Genomic DNA, 19498 nt, shown 5'->3' with positions numbered 1-19498 from the left:
ATGCAAAGCATAGTTCGGAATTTAACTAGAAATTCAACTTAATTTTAGAGTCCGCAAATTGCGTGATTTAAAAGTCTTTTTAAAATATTAATATCTGTTTCAGTGCCATGAGATGCACTACTTTAATGTTAAAAAAGATAATTTAAAGTGTGTACCAGTACTTGGATATGAAAAATCTAGTTTGAAATTTAACAAGAAACTCACAAAATTTTAGACACTTTACAAGAATTTCTACTTTATTAATATATTATAATTTTATATTATTATGTTTATTATTCAATGGGGAGGGGCGGCACTTGTCAATATCGCATAGGGCGGCAGAATTACTAGATCCGGCCCTGTCTGCTGGCCTCTGTCTCCAGTGTTACTTCTTCAGTAAACAGAAGAGGAATCAACAATCTAACTAGCACATCCATTTGGTAATATAAATTGTGGTCCTCATTTACTATTGTTAAATGTGGGGACAGATTGATAAAACTGGAGACGATTTCCTCAAAATGGGAACTTTGGTATTGTCGCTCAAGTTAACTTTTAGCTCCGTACCGAGAAGTTAGAATTTAATTTGAATTTAAATTTATGCTTTGGCAACAAAAAATATTTTATACGTATGCGGTGAGGAACGCGAACGAGATTATCTGGTAGTACTCTTATTATAACCGGATAACGGAGCGGCCGTACTTTCATAGTTTACCAAATATTGGTTGCTTCTCTGGTATTTTTTGTTGAAATTGCTATAATCTTTCAAATAATAAGCGAGTAATGGCTTCTGACGGGCAACAATATAACGAAGAAAATTTTGCTGATGATCAACAGTATTCTGAATATAACGAGCAAAACTATACGGAAGGTATGGAAGGAGGGGCCGGGGACCAGAATCAAGAAATGAATGGTACTAGTAATGAGTCTTTGCCTCCAAAATCAGCAACAGATGAAGACAGGTAAGAAAATTGTCCATTTACATGATTTTAAATCTTGTATTTTTAAACTTAATGTTCACATCTTAATTGCCGCGATTGGTATTGCGCCATTTTCAAAATTCATCGGCAATATTGTTTTATTGGTTACTTTTAGAGAGGACTTTTATTTGCTGTTTTAATTTAAAACAATATCTGCCACTTACTGAGTCTCTCTTTTATTAATAAAACTGACTTATTTAAACCACTTCACGTCATTTTATTAATGTAACCACTGCATCCAATATGGCCGATGTGTATGGAGCAGCCAGCTTCTTTCTACTAAGACTAAAATGGAGATTTTTTTTTTTACATAGTGTTATGAGCGTTTCGCCTTTCGGTCGCAAAAAGTATTTTGAAGCGTTTATCTTTAGCGAAAATGGCTAAATTTCCCCTTTTCAATTGGGTTTGTTTTCTAAATAAAGTTCCTTACTTCAAAGTGAATTTTACCTCTGCTACGACTGACCTCTGTTACCGTTCTTTCATTCACAATAAATGTAGGGTTAATGCTCTTTTGTTCGTTAGCAGAAAATTATTTCAATATACAGCCACAGTTGATCATAATTAGTCTTTTTAAAAAATTTCTTTTCCTTGCGTATATGAAATAGCATGCAAAAGCGCGGCGTCTTTGCCACATTTCCCACTGTTAGAGCATGCTAATACTTCAACATATATACAAGAGTTAAAAATATTTCGTTAAGGTTGTTGTAAACTACGGTTGCTTTTGCATGTGGCATATTTTTATCTTAAAAGTAATATGAAATTTTTGCTTAAATTTTTATTAAGTGTTTCATTTTATGAACATTTTTTCTTAGCAGTATTAGTAACAGTACTACCATGTGCTTAAGAAATATTAATGAAGAACTTAGTAAAAACAAAGTTGGTTTTTAAGTACAATGCATGAAAACAAAGTCAAGATGTTTAATTTACTTAATCAATGCTCAGGGTCAAAAGTTGAGCAGATTAATGTTAATTTTTTTGTTTATTGATTTTTTTTGCACTGAACCTGAATTTGAGTTTTTATATTATAATGCTTCACGGTTATTAATAAATAACTGCACATTAAATCCATTATATTTGTATTCAAAATATTACTTCTAAATTTGTTTTGTGTAAGCTTAAAGTGTAAAATCATTGAATTGTTTTACATTTTTTAAGTATTTTTCATATGCAATTGTTAATGATTTACTAGAAATGTAATAAGAATTGTGAATTTCTAAACTCATTGTAAGTTTTCATTGAGAATATGATCTATACATTTTTTTAAATTTATAAATGTTAAGTTCAGTTAAATTCTAAATTTTTCTGAAGTAATATTTCCTTATAAACTAGCACCATTCTTTAAATTTATGTACATTGTCATAATCTGAAATTGTAATTTTGGAAACTTATTTGAAGTTTTAACTGACCTATAAGTGATGAGAAGAGACAAATAATAACCGAATTTTCTATATTGTAAAGTTTTCATACATTTTTAGTCAGGGATCTGTTCAAAGAATTTTGACAAAGCCTATTTTATGAATAAAGTCATAATTTGAATGTTTACATAATTTGACATTTGGACTAGTTCCATTTGTATAGCTACCATGCTGTAGTTTTATGTATTAAAATAACATGTCAAGTAACCAAAATAGCAGAAATAAGTAAGTCTTAAGTACAGTAGAACCTCTTTTAAGGATCGCCTACTATTTAAAACTAGTCCCAGTCCCTTGAAATAAAGATCTCCGTATATTTACCTCTATTAAAAGGACCCATCTTGAGAGAAAAAATATATAAAATTCCAGTATAAATGGAGGAAATATTGAAGAATGAAGTCTTTATATTAAAATTATTTCTGAAATTTATATGCATGCATTTCTATCTTCGCAATTTTTTGACATCAACTAGAACGATAGTGTACAGCCCCTAACAAACTTTGTAGAAAACTTGAAATGTGTGCACTAATTACTCTTAATTTACATTGAATTCTGTTGTAAGTTTATATGATACCAATGAAATAATAATAAAGTTTAAATTTACAAATGATCTGTAAACACCTAAATCTTTGGCCAGATCCCTGCTTTTCTCAGAATAGCAAAATAAGGCTTATTGAATAGATTTATAGTAATATGTTTAAGTGAACTATAGTTCTAAAGGAGAACTTAAATTTTTACATAAATAAGACTTCGTTCATCATCATCAGTTGATAGTTATATTTGTTCATATTTTATTTTGTATAAAGTTTTAAGGTAAACTTGTTTAAGGTATTAGTTCAGTGTGCTGTAATTAAAAGTTCTTTAACATGTTCATCTTAATCACTCTTGATTTTTATATCTACTTTTTGAAAGCTTTAAATTTGAAAACAATTCTCCTAAAACCAGTAGTAATCGAATTGCTAATGTTATGAAATATGTTTTCTTTTACCAACTTTCTTATTACTCGATATTAAACTGTAACAGGGGAGGAGGAAAAATAGCACATAACAAGGCATGTACAGTCTCTAAGACCAGACTATTTATACAATGTTGTTATTTTTCTGAGATGTACTTGGCACATTTTTTTGCTGGTAGGAAAAAAAATTGAATTTTAAATTGATTTAACCTTTACTAAGATTTTGCTGGGGATAAAAATAACTTCTACTATAAATAACTTGTAGTAAAGAGGAATATATTATTGTTTTTATTTGCAAATTGTATCACATTACAGAACATTTTCTAGCAGCACTCTAGGAATAACTCGACTTTCATTGTTTCCTAGGACATATACATTAAATAACTTTTGAGAACATTTCAAACGATTCTGAATCTAATCTAGAATACTTTGCATCTCTTCTACATTTGTGGATTAGATAAAATAACTCCGTGAAAGCCATGTGAACTACTGTTGAAAAATGTAACATTGTAGATAGATTACTATTAAAGAATGATAAAGTTTCAATGAGATGTACATATCAAATGATGTTGATGAGAGAATGATGTCAAAGATTTGGAAACAGGAAGCTATCGAGGGGGGAGGACAATTCCAAGTGTGTATTACAGATGGTGGGGTGAATATTTGGTCCATCTGTCAGAGCGCACATCCCTTGTTATGGGTTAATTTTCTTAGTTGACAAAAAAAAAACTTCTTTGAATCAAAAGCATATTGCATGTATTTGGGTGAAAGAACCGTATTCAGTTATTCTATTTTGCATGGCCTACAATTTCGTCTAATTTGGTTTGCTCTCCGCCACATCTTGACTATTAAGTAAAAAGCATTTCTTCAGTTTCGACTTGGTTATAACCTTGTTATCCTGCTAGCATTAGTTTTCATTTTGAGACGTATAAGATTTCTCAGACCTCAACATGTATAAATTTTTTATTTCTCATTTCTAGCACTTGAATGAAGAACATTGTTCTTGAATTCAAAAACTTGTAAATTGATTTTTTTTTCTCTTGAAATCTTTTTCATATCTAAATTGTTGATGTGCTTATATTACACATAAAATTTCAACAAGCTGATATTTTCAAACATAATCTGTTGGGGTTAAAGAATTAAAAAATAAGTGTTCATTATTTAACATGGCATTGTTGCATCCACTACCCGACAAAGAAATAGGTATAATTGTGAAAATAAACACTTGTGCCGACCTTTCGAAGTCCATCCTTTTTCAGAATCTTCTTATGCTTTCCTGGATTTAACAAGAGCGTGTGAAAGCATGATCAACTGGATGTCTCGGCTGGAGGTATGTCTTTAGCTTCTGTCTTAAGCTAAAAGTGAAGAAATGATGCCTTCATTATTATCAGAACTATTCATGAAGTGTAATCTTAAATGAAATCCTAAAGCCTGGAAGATTAATTTTAAGATTGGCATTCATTTCAAGTCGTTAAATTTAAGTGAAGAATTAAATTCAAGGCAAGAAGCAAATTGATTTTTATTTCTGATAACAAGCTTTGTAAAATCTTGTAAATTGTAAAAATGAATTTAATATGCAAAATGATTAATTTATGATCAAACTTTGTATAAGCTTGTAAATTGTAATATGAATTAGTTAAATAAAAAGATACTCAAATTTTGGAAAGTTGCAGATAATGGTGTTAAAGTACGTAAAATATTGAATTTTGCATGTTTTTCAATTGTAATGTATCATTGAGTGGGTTGCTCTAGTACAGTGTTTCAAGCCATTAAGGTTTTATTTGGTACATTTAATAGTATAAAACATAAACTAATGTTAACAGATTGGAAAAAGATAATACAGCTTGCATATTGTTGCCTTGGAGAAACAGGAAGATCACAGGCAGTAAAACCTGTCTAACTACTGTTGGGACCTAAAAAAATTATAAGCTTGTTTTCTTTACAAACAATTAAGACATTTTCATCCATACATATTGTATGGGTATAGTATATTGTTTTGGAAAAAAAAAAAAAAAACCTTGGTGCTTTTAATTTTCGAAATAAAAATTAAAAGCATATGTGCAAGCACACTATGATATTTCAGGTATATCAATGCTAGGAACATCTTAGTGCATGAGCAATTAGGTCAGCATTGTCACTTTTTAGTTCTTTTGTTCCTTTAAAAAAATATCTGGTTGACAAAAGAAATTCCATATTTTTCATCTGCATTTACTTGTTTTGTTCTTTAAAGCTTTACTTATTCATTCAATAAGTAAAGCTTTATGAACTCCTAATTCATTTAAAGCTTTACTTATAAGATTTTGCCCTTAATTATTTAATCAAGAAATTAGCCTTGGTTTAAACCTAAAGAAGAGTTTTTTCTTGTCAAACTTGATATTTAATCTCTGGAATAACAGTGATATCCTACTGTTGCTTTGAGGCGATGATATGAAAGGATAACTAAAAGAATATTAAGGTGATTATTCACTTTGTATAAATGGGCTACCAGTGCATTATTGCATTAATGTTTTTGTATTTAATGTAAATATTGTTCTCAATGGATAAGTATTGTAAAATTAACAAAAGTAAATTTATAAACATGAATTGTATGAAAAATAATGTAAAATGATTGTTAATGTTAAAGAATATTTCTAAATGTTAAAATTTTTCATTTGAATGGACTTTTATTTGGTTGCTTGAGAAATGTAATTTTCCTTTGTTAAGATTGTACTCTAATGTAAAATTCCTTGAATCACTGATTTAAATAATGTTCAAGATTTATATTGGTAGTCCTTCATGCAGAATCAAAATGTTCTGAAAAAGTAGATTTTGAAACACTGTGCTAGGGTAATATGTAAACATATATTTTAACAAATGCCTTTGTCTTCAATAGGTATTCCCTTGTGTCTTGAACAAGATGACTTCTGCAAGCCACAATGGTACATGTTAGGCTTTTTGTGATAGAGTACCATATATATATATGCTGTACATATTCTCATAACATAAAAGAAAAAAACTTATTCAACTTAAGTTTTTCTTATTGTGAAAAATTCCAATAATTTTAAACCTTAAATGAATAAATTTAATCTTTCAGCGACCTTATGTTAAGTTTTCAGTCAATGCTGATTTGGTCTTAATCAGTTTTAACAAAATTTAAAAGGTAACATTTTGTAAAAAAAAAATTAAATGGCTTCTTTACTTTTTACTGATTATCTAAATAATTTTGCAGGAAACTCTTTGTTGGTGGAATAAGCTGGGATACTGATCAGAGTAAGTCATGTTGCCTTTATTTGATGCACTTTACATGATACATAAAACCTGAAGTTGACTGCTTTTTCAAGCACAGAATTTTAGCCCTTATCATATAAATCAACCTCTGTAAGTTGACCACTAAGTAGCGGACCACAAGTGGTCAACTTACACTGGTTTCATTGTATGAGCATCTCAGTACTCAGGGCTCCATTAGGTTACTGTGATCTTCCATAAATTTCCCTATTTGGCAAAATTTGGAGTTCCATTTTTCAAATTGTAAATTTTTGTCCTCCCCCAAAAGCTCGCTCCTGCCTGTATTGTCTGGCCATCGATGAGATCCGGTTAAAGCATCTATTGGATGTTGGCTTTTGCAGTTGTGTTAGCCTCAAAGTTCATCATAGCCTTTGTCAAGTAAATAGTAACCTTGCAGGGCCGGCTAGTTTTAAGGATTTTAACAGTCGGTAAATTAGCCAAATGTACAAAGTTTTAGCCAATTGCCGTTTGATAGTGCTCTTTTTTTTTTTCATTTTTAAAAACTAGTGATCTCATGAAGTATCACCGTAATTGACATCGATCTTGCATAAAATAAGCAAGCACATGTTTTGCTGGAAATGACTATTTCAAGCATGTCACTTATTTTTATTCTGAAGAATTTTGATTTCCTTTGAAGATTATTATTTATTTTATTTTTTCAAAACCTGTCTGTAGTTGGAATTTCCATGATGGTTGTTTATTAGTAGATACATTTTTTTTTTGGGGTTAACATTTAAACACTAAGCATGTGGTTCGCTGAAAATCGCTTACTGTTGAGATTTCAATCCTTATACAATATTTTAGTTATCTTAATATAATTTCAAAATATTAAAAATAAGTTACCAGAAATCAACCTTTTAATTATAAATTTAAATTACTTGCAATTTATGGGTTTTTGATTATTTTAATGAAAATGCTGAATTTTAAATTAACATGTACAGTGAAGCACCCTTTATACGTTTTTATCAATTATAAGTTTCTTAAATTGGTCCCTGCAGAGTCTAATACACATTAACCTATACCTGTTATACGTTTTTTCATTTGTATGCTTTTTTCATACAGTCCCTTCAAAAACGTATAAACGGTGCTTCACTGTAATTAATATATTTTCTGTATTTTCCCGTAATAAGATTTCCTACTCTAAAACAGTAACTTGGCTCAGGATTTTGGATGTTTTTCTTGAAAGTGGCGAGAAAGTTTTTGCCAAATACAAAAATTTAAATTATTAAAATTGCATACTCAAAATTCAGCTGCTGTTATAACCAAATAATTCTTGTTACAGCTTCACTTAATGAAATAAGTTTAGAAACATTACTTTTAATATAAAACTTTTGAGTGAACCAACAAGTCGGAAGAAGTTTAAATATTCTCTATCAAAGTATTAAGGTTGCTTACCTGTCCGTAAATTTCATACCAAACGGCAAGCAACTGCTATTCTGCCAAGCTAAGCGCAAAAGTCGCATCTGCGCTTTTTGTCAATTAAGCTACAACTGCCAGGTAGTTCTTTGTTGCTTATTTCACCAAAATAAAACATTTTATGGTCATTTTTGAATGATTAAATACATGGAGATGATTTGCAAATGAAATGTTCTGACTTCTAATTTTATGTAGTACTTCCTGCTAATTTAGGTGAAACATGTTCCTTACATTCTTTCAGCCATGCTGAAGAAGCATGGTGATTTCAAAAATATAAGAATTGGAGTAGTATGCATACTTTGTCCATTCAGTTAATTTTTAAATATCTCGATTTAGATTGCAGTACAAGGCATGATCAGTCGTGTCTAGTGGCAATCCCTTGTACATCAAGAACTGTACTTGGTATGATACTATTTCGATGTGTTGGTCACTGCAATCTTGGAGTATTAAACATGGGTGCAAGTTTGGTGATGCATTCAAGGTGGAAAATATTTTGAGCAATATCATTGGAATTTGCGGACTTACCCTCTGCAAGAGCTTAGTTTTCCGCAAACTCGTGCTGTCGTTATTTATTTTGATTTCCTTTCTCTCTCCCTCCCCCATAGTTCCATTCTAGCGAGTGTTAGGTTGAAAATCATTGGAATTTAGTGATTCCCCAAATCTCAATATTTTATCAGGAAAATGTCTAAAATGCAGGAACAATTGCCCATCAGTGTTTCAAACCAGCTTGAAATTTGCCTCCGATTCTTTCCAGAATTCCCATTCTCATTGAAATCTTCAAAATCCGTGACGATTCCCGTTTAACCTGGTATGTGAATGCTCTTTGTGGCGTATACGTTTCATCCCGTCAGCAATTACTCTCAACCGGTGATTCGGATTCAACTCTAAGACAATTTAAGAGTGCACATAATTTTCATTTATGTGTGTAAAATTTGCGAAAAAAACACAAATGAGAAAAAAAAAACGAAAGGATGATCAAAAATAGCAAGTGAAAAATAGACAAAAGGCGATCAATTCGAAAAATTAGAGAATAGCGAGCAACTCCTCGGTCGGCAATGCAGTGAGTTGGAAATAATAGAGCTATCTAAAAGAAGTCAAATGGCGCGAGTCTAAAAGCCATTCCTACAAATGCAAGTTGTAAACAAAAGAAGCCCATGGCGGAAAATAGAATTTTTTTTTTCAGTAAAACCTGAAGGACAGTCATTTCTTTCCATCCCGACCTCCAACTCGGAAATTTTGTCCTAGACGGAAATCCGTCCTGAGACGGAAGGTCTTGCGCCCATGGTTTTAAATGACAAAATGTAGATCTAAAAATTCTACTGTTTAGTTAGCAGCCAGTGCCCCAGTTGACTCATTTATGCCCCCTTTTTTGTTATTAAGTCGCTTCATTTGAGACTTATTCTCTTAGTTGAAAACAATTGGGCAATTTTAAGGAATTATGCCAAAGGTAAGGTAATCCATGCGAGACCTGTTTATTTATGTCATATCTTATCTTCATTCAAGATCTGTTTGTTTTAAATTTTTTTAAAAGCTCTCTATTTAAAAATAGATTGCTCCCAAAGCTGTCTTTGAGCAGTTATGTGGTTATCAGGGTTCGAAAATATTCGATATTTTGATATACATTGGATATTTTGATATACATTGGATATTTTGATATATATCCGATATTTTCAATCAGCCCAAACTCGAGAGCATCTTCAAAACACTCCTTATTTTCTTATATTGTTATTACAACATGTAGACTTAAAATTAAGGTTTCTTTTATTTATATCTAACATTTCATTTGACATTTTAATCAATTTTAAAGGAATTAATTTAGCACTGGTTGTTTTATTCATTTTTCTTCTGTTAGCTAGTTTTACAGTTATAATGATTGAGAAATAAAAAATATTAGTTGGTATGCAGTCATAGGACATTTTCTTTTTTTCTGACCAACATTTAATATTAAATTAAGGACTTTTAATTGAAATTGTTGCATTGCTAATTTTATGAATATAAAATAAAAAAGGAATACTATATTACTGTTATATTACTGTATCTTAAAAATATGGTACATACCTTTTTTTATTTTCGGAAATAAGTGAACAGGATTACTATGATTATAATTTTTATATTGAAAATACCGTAGTTAAAAAATATCGAAACTATAAAAATCATGATATATCGGTGAACCCTGGTGGTTATTTAAATGCTTTTGGAATGATTATCATGACAGGATAAAATTTTCATAATATGTAGGGAAGTTCAGATTGTTATTGCTGTAATTTTTAACTATGTAATGTATGTATAAATAAAATAAGAATGCTGTGAATTTTAATGGAAAACTTATTAAAAGTTGCATAATTTTTATTTTTAGAGGATTTAAAAGAATATTTCTCCAAGTTTGGAGAGGTATCAGATGTTACAATCAAAACTGATCCAGCAACTGGAAAGTCAAGGGGCTTTGGATTTATAACTTTTGCTACTGAAGAAACTGTTGATAATGTAAGTATAAACTGTTCTTTTCCCCTTCTACTTTGAGAAGTTATTTAAATGGTAGCTTATTAATAAACTCTTTTTTAGGTATTGAAAAATGTGCCACATACAATTAAAGGAAAGCAAATCGATCCAAAAAGAGCAAAAGTAAGGCCTGGAATTAAGAAGATATTTGTGGGTGGTTTGGATAATGATTATCCAGAAGCTGATATAAAAGCTTACTTTGAGAAATATGGAAAGGTAAATTACTATATTTTTACCAAAATGCACTCACTATACAAGGGATTCCTAAAGTGGGTGATCCAGAGAGGCGAGGGGTGTCGCAAATTGTTATATAATATTTTCAGTCTTGAACACGTCACTAAATGGGAAGAGACTCAAGTTATGCCATGATGCACACATGATCGCTAGCCACAGGGCAGCAAATCTGTTTCTCTCAGTAGTCGGGGCATGTTTGCAAGTATCAGTTGCCCACGAAGGGGAGGGGGGGGGGGGGGGGGGGGTCATCAGATTGCACATTTGAAAATTGCTGGTTTAGTGGGGGGGGGGGGGGTAATTTGAGGGTTTTTGGTCTGTTTGGGGTGGATGTTTAGTGCTTCATAGAATTTGAGAGATGTGTGCCGTTGTCTTTGAAGGGGAGAGAGGGGGGGGGGGGTCTCCTACTGTGGTGTTTCTAATAAAATTATTTACTTCATTTTTTTTATTGAAACTGAGCAAATTTTGCTGGCATATTTAAATTTTAACAGCTTGTCACAGACAGCCACCATACATTTTGCTGTTCGGATTCTGCACAAAGGTTTATGTTTAGGATATCATTATGGGCTCTTTAGATCTGCCTAACATATTGGTTAGACAATTGCTGAAATTAGTTTGATAGTGTGCTCTAGTAGGGGTCCTAGCAGGGGCAGTGCAATGGATGGTGGTAGCAATGCTCTTGCTTGTTTCAAGCACCCTTTTTCATTTAATACTTTAAAGAATTTATTCATTACGGCAATGTGAATTGAAGATAAATTTAGAATCCCTGCAATATAAAATATTAAAAACCTTGTTTTCTTGTATGATAATGTGAACAATTTTTCCTTCAGGTGGAGAATGTAGAACTGCCTTTCGACAAAGTAAAAAATCAACGTAGACAGTTTTGTTTTGTGACATTTGAAACTGAGCAGGCTTGTGAAACTGCCTGCAAGCAATCAAAACAGAAGATCGGCAATAAAGAATGTGATGTAAAGAAAGCTACAAATAAACCAGATCCTAGAATGGCAGGTCGAGGTGGACCAGGGGGATCATGGGGTCCCGGATTTGCTGGACGGGGTGCTCGTGGTGGCAGAGGAGCTCCAAGAGGTCGAGGAGGTATGCATTTAAACTTTTAATGAAATGTCAATGTAGAAAAACACGTTGCAAGGCAGGGTGCCTCCACTCTGTTTCTTTTTAATTTACATTATTGAATTTCCTTTAGATGGGAATACACAATTTAATTAAAAAGCTTTAAATATTTCAATTTAATTTACGTTAGAATATTTCTGTTTTTGCATTTATAACCCTAATCGGTTTTTCCTTTCTTTTTAAAAATGTATATTTTGTGGCAGCAAGGAAGTTTTGTGAATGTGCCTGCAATTAAACTTCATTTAAATTGAAGTTAATTAATAGTTATATAATTTTTATACAGGGTGCTCACAAATAACCGACAGCAAAATTCATTTGCATTCAAGATGTTCTTTAGTGTTGGCAACACTTAATAGTTTTATTCTATGAGCAATAGTGCAGATGATTTCTTGAATTAAAATCCCTTTGTTATTCTTTGCATTATCATGATGAATGTTAATTGAATTGCATTTAAAAAGTGAAATTTAAAAAAATTGAAATATTTAAATTTGTTAAAGAGATTAATTGAAAGAACTTAAACGGTTTCAAGAAACAGATAGTGTAGAAGTAAGGCATAGTGGTGGAAGAAAACACTGTATACAATCAAAAAAATGTGTCCATGAAAGAATTTGAAGAAATCTTGCAGAATCTGCCCAAAAAGTTTAAAGGTATCTAAATTTATCAAAATATGGCTGGAATCATTAAACAGGATTTAAAGTTAAATAGTTGAAATACTAGGAAAGTGCGAACAACTGCTGAAAAGACATGCTGCTAATAAGATAATGTTTTCGGATGATGTCATTTAGATAGGTATATAACTTCACTTAAGAATATTCATAAAGCACAAGTACTTGGAAAAAAAAAATATAAGTTAAATTACTATTCTTGAAAATTGACCTTAAATTTTTTAAAAAGTGTTACACTTTGTTAAATTAAAGTTTTTCTCACCAGGACCTGGATTTTCACAACCTCAAGGATGGACTGCTCCAGGTGGTTATGCTGGAGGCTATGGTGGACAAGGTTATGGTTATAATCAAGGTTATGGCAGCGGCTACGGCAATTACGGAAGTTATGATTATGGATATGGAAGTAATTATGGCAGTGGATATGGCAATTATGATTACAGTGGATGGGGAGGCTATAATCAGCCTAGCGGATATAATAGTACTGGTTATAGTAAGTAAATGTTTGTTTCGTGAAGATTCAAGAGCAATAAAGAGTTAAATTGTTTTAAATGTTTATTTAATTGTAGATATGCTTTTTTATTATCAAAATCATACATTTACTCCCCTTGTTCAATTCTAACAGCTACAGAATATTGATGCCTCCGCCCAGACTCCCTAATCAAAAGGGACACTGATATAATTCGTCACCTGCCTGTAATTCTTGATTGCAAAACTTGAATTGATCAGAAAAGTTTCTTAGTTTGTTCAATTTTATTTTGGGTTTCAAGTCGATCCTCTCGCTGCACATAAGACTCGAGTCCTTTGTGCTCCCCATTTATTGTGGTTTGAATCTACTAATGCCAACAGGGTTGCTGGTTCAAATCTGAGTAATTGGTCGATTCTTAAGATGCAGAAAATCGTGAAATTTTCATGATTTTGTCGCACTGAGACCGAGAAAAATTAAAATCATAGGTGCCAGGATATAGGGAAATTTAAGAGTAGTATAAGTATTTTATGATTCTTGTTTTCAAAGAACAAACTGATACAAAATGTTACTAATTTATTGCACAACGATTTAAATTTTTAAAAATTGCTGAAGTCGTTTTAATTTGGGGCAAGTTTTCATAAATTGACGATGTGATGCTAGTATTCTAGCTATTAGTCGCTAATTTTAACAACCTCTTTAAACCTTCCTTCAAGACGAAACTGGGTGAAGTACTCTGTGCAATAAATTTGAACTGTTTTGCATTGGTCTTTCTGGCTTCAGGTGCATGTGGTAGGGATGTGCCAGCTGCGCCAATCGCCGATCCTGCGCCAAATTGCTCCAAAAAACCGCAAAATGGACTTCTGTGCCGAAGTCGGGCAAACTTGCTTCAAAACTGAAATTTTGCATTTAATCAGACACGCTATCCGTGGAAACGCGGGTTTTTGTTCTTTCCCCCTTCAATTTTGTTATTCCCGAGATTGGAGATTTGCATTAATATTCTCATGGGGGGGGGGTGACTGAAATGATAAAGTGTTCTATGCCTTCCACCTGCACAGTTTTGAAAAATATTCCTATCTCGGAGATATGTTCAGATGAGCACACGCATTTGAGTTTCGCTATCAGTGGATGTTGATTCTTGGCAATAAGTCGCTCTCTCCCCGACGCCTCCCCTGCACTGGCGTTAGGTAAGTGATGTCATCTACCGAATGCCCACAGCTAATTGAACAGCAGTGGAGTTCGAAGTTCAGATTCTCTGGCCACACTCGCTGCCTATTTATGCGCAGATCACTCTGCCCATGTGTTGAACCCGCGGACTAGGTGTATTGCGCGGAAAAGCAGGTTTTGGTGATCATCCGCAAAGAGATTGCATGTGTGTTATTAGCATAAGTCTTTTTTAAAAGGGATTTAGTGTTTCTTGTCTTAGTCGTTTTAAAATGCTTTAAAATTGCAAACAAACTTGTTTTTTTTTTTCTCTTTTCATATTGAGTTAAATTCTAAATAGTCGAACGCTGTTATGTTACATTGATAGCTTGGAAAAAGAATTAATTATGATATGAATGGTTGGCAGTTTTTTCCATGAAGCTAAAAAAGAAAAATTAGACAATTCTTTTTCATTTTGGTGCAGTGAGGCTAATATTTTATGGCATTAAATTTTAATGTTGCAGTTCCTTTAGCATATTTTGCAGAATATCATTAGGTTTCTGCATTTTCAGCTTGTTTTTACGATTTTTTTGGTTTAGTCCCGATGTTTTTGTAATTTGAAATCAGATTGCATCCGCTTTTGAAAAATAGTTTATATTTTTTATGCGATTCTGTTCCTTAGACTATTCCTTTGCACTAAACATTATTTTCAACCTTTGTTATCCGTATATGAGGACTTGTAAGTTCGTCTTCTTGCCACGCCCACTCGAAAATGTCAATCCAGTTGCATCCAAATTGGTTGAAGCGAATACCATCTGTTTAAATTAATATTGTCACCAGTTTTTAATCTTGGGATTCTTAAGATTTTAGGGCAGAAAAGTGATTTCTAGTTTTGGTTGAAGACATTTAAGATAGCAAAAATCTGGGAACTCTTACTCTGGTAATGAATATGCAGACATTTCAAGTTTCTCAGATTCAGGCTTTTTTTATTAAAATTTTTCTTAAACATATATGCCAAGAAAATAATAAGGTCAAATAGAAGTAAATAATTTAAACATACAAAAAAAGAAAGAAAAAAAAGATCAAAGATCTTTAAAACTCACTCGCAACGTGTTGAGAATTCGACCACTTTTGTGCTTTTTTAAATATATATATATATAAATATAAATAAATGAATGTTGGTAAATTTGTTGGTTAGTTTGTTCCCTAAGATCTCACAAACTACCAGGCAGATTTGGCTGATACTTTCACTGTTTGTTCATTTTGGTACTGGGAAGGTTTATAAACCAGTTCGGAAAAAAAATCAGATTGATAGTTCCTTTTTTTATTCCAATTTTCACGTAAATGCACCAATATCGGGGTGGAAAAAACGTGTACATATTCACATTATGTGTCCATTGAAAGCGCTAATTTTTCTGCTGAAGATAGCATCTGTTCGAAATTTCTATGTTGTACAAAAAACCAGTTAGGAGCTTTTTGTTCCCCGTTCGAAGGCTTTCATCAATCCAATTCATTATTTAGTGTATCATCTCAATTCCCAGTCAATAGCTAGAATTGTTGTACTGTTGAATATTTTTGCGTTTTGTCTGACTTTTTGAGGCTTTTCTCAGGTCAAATCTTTTAACGTTTTTCCACAAGACTGGCTAAAAATGAATGGATTTGGCTAATCATTTCACTCACTATCCAATCAACCAGCAGAAAGATCGCCAAAATTTTTGCAGAAAGATTTCAGTTTCTCAGCCCACCATGTAAACAAGATATCGCCAATCAAAGAATCTTTAAATTAGTAAGAAGGGGGAGTATTATCGAAGGTGTCCCAAAATGATTCTCGCAAATTTGATACCATTTTAAACCACACCAAGTGCCCACAATAATAGAAATTTCCCAAAATAACTAAAGTGAGTGTAAGGGGAACACGGGTGGCTGCATTTTTTAAAACAGTTCATACATCAATAGCCATACAGAGAAGGTTTTAGATGTAAAAAAAAAGTGCTAACAGTTAAATCTTTTTAAACATGTAAAGTCTATTTTTAATCAGGAAAAAAAGGGTTTGTTTTAAATGCTTTCGCTTAAAACAGAAAACAAGGACAAGTAACGATTGTTTCTCATAACTGTTACTGACCCAGGCAACACCGAGTATTTTTGCTAGTATTACATAAAAGCAAACAAATTTTAAAAATAGACTAAAGCAGTGATGTATTAAGTAAATGTTTGCACTAAATTTAAATCAAAAGAAGGGTAAGAAAAAGGTAGAGCAGAACAGGACTTGTCTTTTGTGAAAAAAAAAAGACAAAAAAAAAATGTAAGCTTCAATTCGTAGCTGTAGTTATGGCGTTTTTGCATCCTTCATCTCCTTTTTTATCAATTTATCATAACATACTTTTTGCTGCTCCAATTGCACTATTTTCCTGTGCCTGAGATTGCTCCAAAAGTGGGTTTGAGCTGGCACATCCCTGATGTAGCCGTCAGCACTATTTCCAGTGATATGTTCAGGTATAATTCCTGCTTGCCACCACATTCTTACTCCCCTCAAAATTTGTATTCGCCTTTCTGGGTCGCCCTGTATATTGATCTGGTTCTCTCCCAGAATCTTTGCAGTATGCAAAGGGTAAATAAAAAGAACAAAAAAGCATAACTAAGATGTATTTATGTTTATTTAGTTTTTTTTTTCAAAATTTTCTAAAAAGTGAATGAATAAAAATATCATTGTTTTGGGGTTCAAGGACTCTTTTCATCAACATATTGTCACCTTACAGCAACAGTAGGATATCTTACTGTTTGGGATAAAATGTCTTGCTCTGAGGCGACAATATGAAGGATGTGAGCTTATCAGGGTGGCAAAGTTACAGACTCGACAATAAAAACCAGTTTTTATCATGTCCGGGCCATATCATGATTTGAAGCCGAATTACCACCAATGTTACCAAAAGAAATGCTGATAATTTTTCTCTGACGATTAGAAAAAAATTGTATTGTGAATTAGATGTTCGTGGCACTACTAACTCTTACATGAGGAGCTGTAATGTGATAATTACTGGCAGTTTTGTTACATGATTTTTTAAAAATTCGTATTTCAGAGAGAATTAGCAGGTAATTACAAATGATAGAAATTTATAGTGAATTCAGCAAGAACTAATAGTGGAAGGAAACAAAGCAACGTGATACTTGGCGTTACGATTGTCTGGTCATGGGATGGCGAAGACAGCACCAATCTAAAAAGCAAAATGTTCTGGGGAGTATCGGCAATTCAATGAGTAACAGCAAATGTTGTTTTTACGTCGGCTATTTATTCTCTCTGAATGCACTATGAAGCTTTGTTTATCAGGTGGTAATGTGATTGTAGTAGTTCTGATATGGCTTCTTAACCACTAATGTAGAATCCAAGAATAGTATGTGGCAGAGATTGTTTTTCCATAATGTACAACACATGTACAAAAACGGCTTTTTTTTTTTTTTTTTTGTGGCCATTTTTGAAAAATTGCACTTGTATTATCCCTAAAATTCCAAATCTTGACTAGTTTTTGATTATTTTCATATAATCATTGTTGTACATGCAATACTTTTGCATGTATAGCATTTTGAGAACAATATAAGTTATTCAGGTCTGTCAACTAATTAAATAATGAAATAACTTATTTTTAGAAATGTGCCAAGGTCAACAATAAATAGGTACAATTTGCCCACATGTTAGAGAGGAAGAGCAGTTGTTTACCTTGCCATCTAATTGGGCACACTTGGTTTGATAAAGGTTGGCAGTCCTGGTCATTTGTAGCCTAGTGGTTTAATTTGAAATATTGAAATACATTCGAACCTCCAAATATCGAACTTCACATATCGAAATATTCTATATTTCTAAATCCCAACAAATTTCTATGCTCATTAATAGAAAAAATTGTCTATGTATCAAAAAAATCTCTATCAAATTTTTTTCGAGACATTCGTAGTTTTTTTTTCCACTTTAGACTGTTTGTCTCATGAAAAATGAAGGTTAGAGGAGAAAATTACGTTTACTAATGGTTGCTACGAAAGTCATAAGAAATCTGAGGTTGAAGAGTGTGTAGTTAAGTCGTTGTTCCATTCTGAAGTTCTTAAATTCCCTCAAGTTTATTTCAAATCTTAGCTGTAACCAGTAACACTAAAATCAGTTTCAAATTATCCCTTTTGTTTGTTGATTATCATTTCTAGTCTAAGCTTCAGTAGAAATCATTCAAGTTAAGTAGATTGATTTTTTACTTTTCTCTTGATGACATTGTTAAAACCAAAATCCCCTAATGTTGCAATCAAGTTGAATTGCTGAAACATATGAAGATGTATGGTTGGCGTAAAAATGTAATTTCTGTTAATTTTTTTTTAATCATAGACTTTCATTTAATCCGATACTCGTAAAAATTATAAATTGGGTTTCATACATGAAAATAAGCTTTAATTTTAATGTTTTAGGATACTTTTATGATAAAATAAGATCGTTTCCATATATCGAAATTTCTATATATCTAATTTTTTTCCGGCAATTTGCTACTGCGATATATGGAGTTCCGACTGTAATATATTTTTTTAGTACTAACATTATTTAGTACCTATCCTGTTGGCAATTTAAAAAAAAAATACTTTTATTGGTGGCAGATTTTCTGTTGTCCATGAAAACTTGGAATGGAATTAAATGTATGTTGAATATAATCTTTGAATATATTTTATGGTATTACTAACTGCCAATTTTTTAATTGGCTAAGAAATACAATAAATTTTGAAAGTGTTTGTCATAAGTTCAAATTGAACTATTAAGCAGGTAATCTAGTTGCCTGTCTAAAATTTTCCCTTAGATGCATATTTTATGTTGGAAAATATTAATTTGGATTTAAGAAACTATTCTATATTAAAATTTTAATGGCATTTCAGGGTTTAAATGATTCTGTAATGTTTTTCTCAGGCCAGCAACCTAGTAATTATGGGAAGGCACCACGACGCGGAGCTGCCACTGGAGGCACCACTAATGCTTATCACCCATATAGCCGTTAAATAATTGTTTGGAACTTCAATCATTTTTCATCTCATGTCTTGTACATAGTCTGTAATGTCTTCATGAAATAAAGTTTTACTCTTGTGTAATTTTTCCCCTTATGACTGGAAATTTGCATTAAAATGGTTTTTAAGTAATAACTAGTCATTTATTTATCTTTTAACTGCACACTAATGAATAAACGAATGGAATCATCACTAGCTATGCACATGTGACGTACACTATTGGGTTTGTATTGGCCCTGCAGCAAATTTCTAGAAGCTTCAACCAGGCATTTTCAGAATTACAGCTAAATCAATCTTGTTACGACAAATCCCAATACATTGAAATATCTTCTCAAGGGGTGAAG

The 19498-nt window shown here is 32.1% G+C and overlaps 1 protein-coding gene across 3 annotated transcripts; it reads left to right on the top strand.

Annotated features, from left to right (window-relative positions):
- The first annotated feature begins 623 nt into the window (after window positions 1-623).
- On the top strand, window positions 624-19289 carry LOC129216183 (heterogeneous nuclear ribonucleoprotein D-like). Of its 3 annotated transcripts, none has more exons than XM_054850363.1 (7): window positions 624-938; window positions 6532-6572; window positions 10360-10487; window positions 10566-10718; window positions 11564-11828; window positions 12792-13016; window positions 19029-19238. In XM_054850363.1, exons 1-7 carry the CDS (start codon window positions 760-762, stop codon window positions 19037-19039), a joined length of 1002 nt encoding a protein of 333 aa, XP_054706338.1. In that variant the 5' UTR covers window positions 624-759; the 3' UTR covers window positions 19040-19238. The 3 variants fall into 3 exon arrangements, with proteins under 3 accessions (XP_054706338.1, XP_054706337.1, XP_054706339.1); XM_054850362.1 differs by having other exon boundaries at window positions 627-938; window positions 19060-19289; XM_054850364.1 differs by having other exon boundaries at window positions 642-6241; window positions 19060-19289.
- The last annotated feature ends 209 nt before the right edge of the window (window positions 19290-19498 follow it).

This window comes from Uloborus diversus, chromosome 2 (assembly GCF_026930045.1).
Source record: "Uloborus diversus isolate 005 chromosome 2, Udiv.v.3.1, whole genome shotgun sequence".
NCBI lineage: Eukaryota > Metazoa > Arthropoda > Arachnida > Araneae > Uloboridae > Uloborus > Uloborus diversus.
Note: the sequence above shows the minus strand (reverse complement) of the source record. Positions and strands in the feature narration are given on the sequence as shown.